This window comes from Amblyomma maculatum, chromosome 5 (assembly GCF_055883805.1).
Source record: "Amblyomma maculatum isolate TAMU_Amacu chromosome 5, ASM5588380v1, whole genome shotgun sequence".
NCBI classification, from domain to species: domain Eukaryota; kingdom Metazoa; phylum Arthropoda; class Arachnida; order Ixodida; family Ixodidae; genus Amblyomma; species Amblyomma maculatum.
In genome coordinates, this window is record NC_139348.1 from 3,362,219 (window position 1) to 3,364,115 (window position 1,897).

A 1,897-nucleotide genomic window follows, 5' to 3' on the forward strand; every position below is an offset into this window, starting at 1 on the left:
GATCTGCGGTAGGTAGTGGTAGAAAAAATAGGTCTTTCCTAATTTTAACTTCGGCGCTAGCGGTATCTAGAACGCACTTTGTGTGAGACTTCCTCACACAATTTATTGTTAATTTTCTATTAAAAGCTAACAATAATCAGCGCTGCACTGTAGTTTTTTGTGGGTGATCAAAAACGCCTGAAAGCAAAAAGACAAACAAATCGGAATCAGTGAAAGCTGCCCAGGAAGCACTGCGACTGTTTTAGATGTCAGGAACTGGGACAACGAATGCGTCACAGGTGGTATGCTTGTTTTTGCCTCGAGTAAGCTGGTCTTTTGTTTCCTTGAAGCAAAAGAGCAACTGCGCCGTACAAGGTTCCCCGTCAAGTTCGAGACTTGGCACCGGAATGTTTCTGCGGCGAAATCAATGCGGTCGTTCACTTGCCAGTCTTCGATGCCTTGCGCTTGACGGCTGCAGCTTGAGCATTCGACTGCTGCGGCTGCTGGGGTTGTTGCGGTGGCTGAGGTGTCTGCTGCGGCACCGGTGTGGGTATCTTATTAGGTGGCTTCTGTTGCGGATTCACGGGTGGTGCATTAGGAGCGGCCGCCTCTTCCTTGCGGTTTACCTTGATGGCAGATTTGGGCGCGGTTCGGCTGCGGCTCTTTCGCGTCTTGCTGCTCTGTCGCGTCAGGGGTTGTTTGTTCCCGTGGCTGCTGCCCTTGTGGCCACCCTTGGGACTGAGCTCGGTAGCCACCGTCTTTCCACTTTTCGCTTGCCGGGCGGCGCCATCGGCAGTGTGTATTGAGGAGACGTTTTCGCTGGCTTTGTGCGACGCCGAGCTGCTGTAGGCACCCTGCTGGGAGTCCTCCCTGCCGCCCTCAGCGACTCTGGGCACGTCTTGAGGCACGCCGTTGACAGTGCGCGACACCAGATGGCCGTCCTCAAAGCACAGCACCGTTTTAACGCCGTCCTGGACGATTGTGCGCGTCTCGCAGCGCTTGCCATTCGCGTAGCGCACCGAACTCATCTGCTCGGTCGGTACACCCGCAAAGCCACCTTGCGACGGAAAACCGAGACCACCCGGTCCAGAGGGTACACTGCCGCAGGCACCGAAGAGTAGGTCGTCCAGATCGAAGAAAAAACCCGGTCGCAAAATTCTTCCCGGGTCGAAGCCGCGATGATTAGAAGGCGGGGAACCACCGGTCTGCAGCGACCCGGCGCCACCACTCGGACGCGACGAAGGGTTGGACGGCTTTGCGTGGGTGTGCATGCTAGCAGTACCTTGACGTACGGTGCGGAAGAGCTCCTCGAAAGGGTCAGAGGTGCCGAAAAACTCGCGAAAAAGTTCCTCGGGGTCCCGGAAGGCAGCGAACACGCCGCCATTTCGGCTGCTAGTGCTGCCAGCCCCAACGTCGCTCTGTTGGCTAGTGTCGTAGCCGCTGGGGCCGTACAGGTCATACTGCCGCCGTTTGGTCTCATCGGAAAGCACCTCGTAGGCCTCCGCGATAGCCTTGAAGCGTCTCTCCGCGTCATCCTTGTTGTCCGGATTTTTGTCGGGGTGCCACTTGAGTGCCAGCCTGCGGTACGCGCGCCGGATGTCGTCTTGCGTCGCATCCCGCGGCACCTCGAGCGCGCGGTAGTACTCGTCGAAGCTGCTCATAGCTGACCGCCAGACCGTTCTCTAGCCACCATCGAGACGAGCCCCCGAAGACGAGGGAGCCAGAAACATGCGGAACCCTGCCGCAGGACTTAGGATTTTGGCGCACACCGGCCACCTACTCGAGCCACCGCCCAAGGCCAAGACACTGACCTTCTTTTTCGTCATCGACCTGGTGCCGTGCAGCACTACGGAAAGAAAAAGTCCAAGGCAAGTGGGATTAAAGAAAGGCAAAAAACAAGTAGAAGGGAAATAAAACA

General features: G+C 56.8%; 1 protein-coding gene across 1 annotated transcript; it reads right to left on the reverse strand.

Annotated features, from left to right (window-relative positions):
- Positions 1–416: 416 nt before the first annotated feature.
- Positions 417–1,640, reverse strand: LOC146187631 (dnaJ homolog subfamily B member 6-A-like). Its single transcript, XM_084603429.1, has one exon. The coding sequence runs from the start codon at positions 1,638–1,640 to the stop codon at positions 417–419; it is 1,224 nt and encodes a 407-aa protein (XP_084459555.1).
- Between the last annotated feature and the right edge of the window lie 257 nt (positions 1,641–1,897).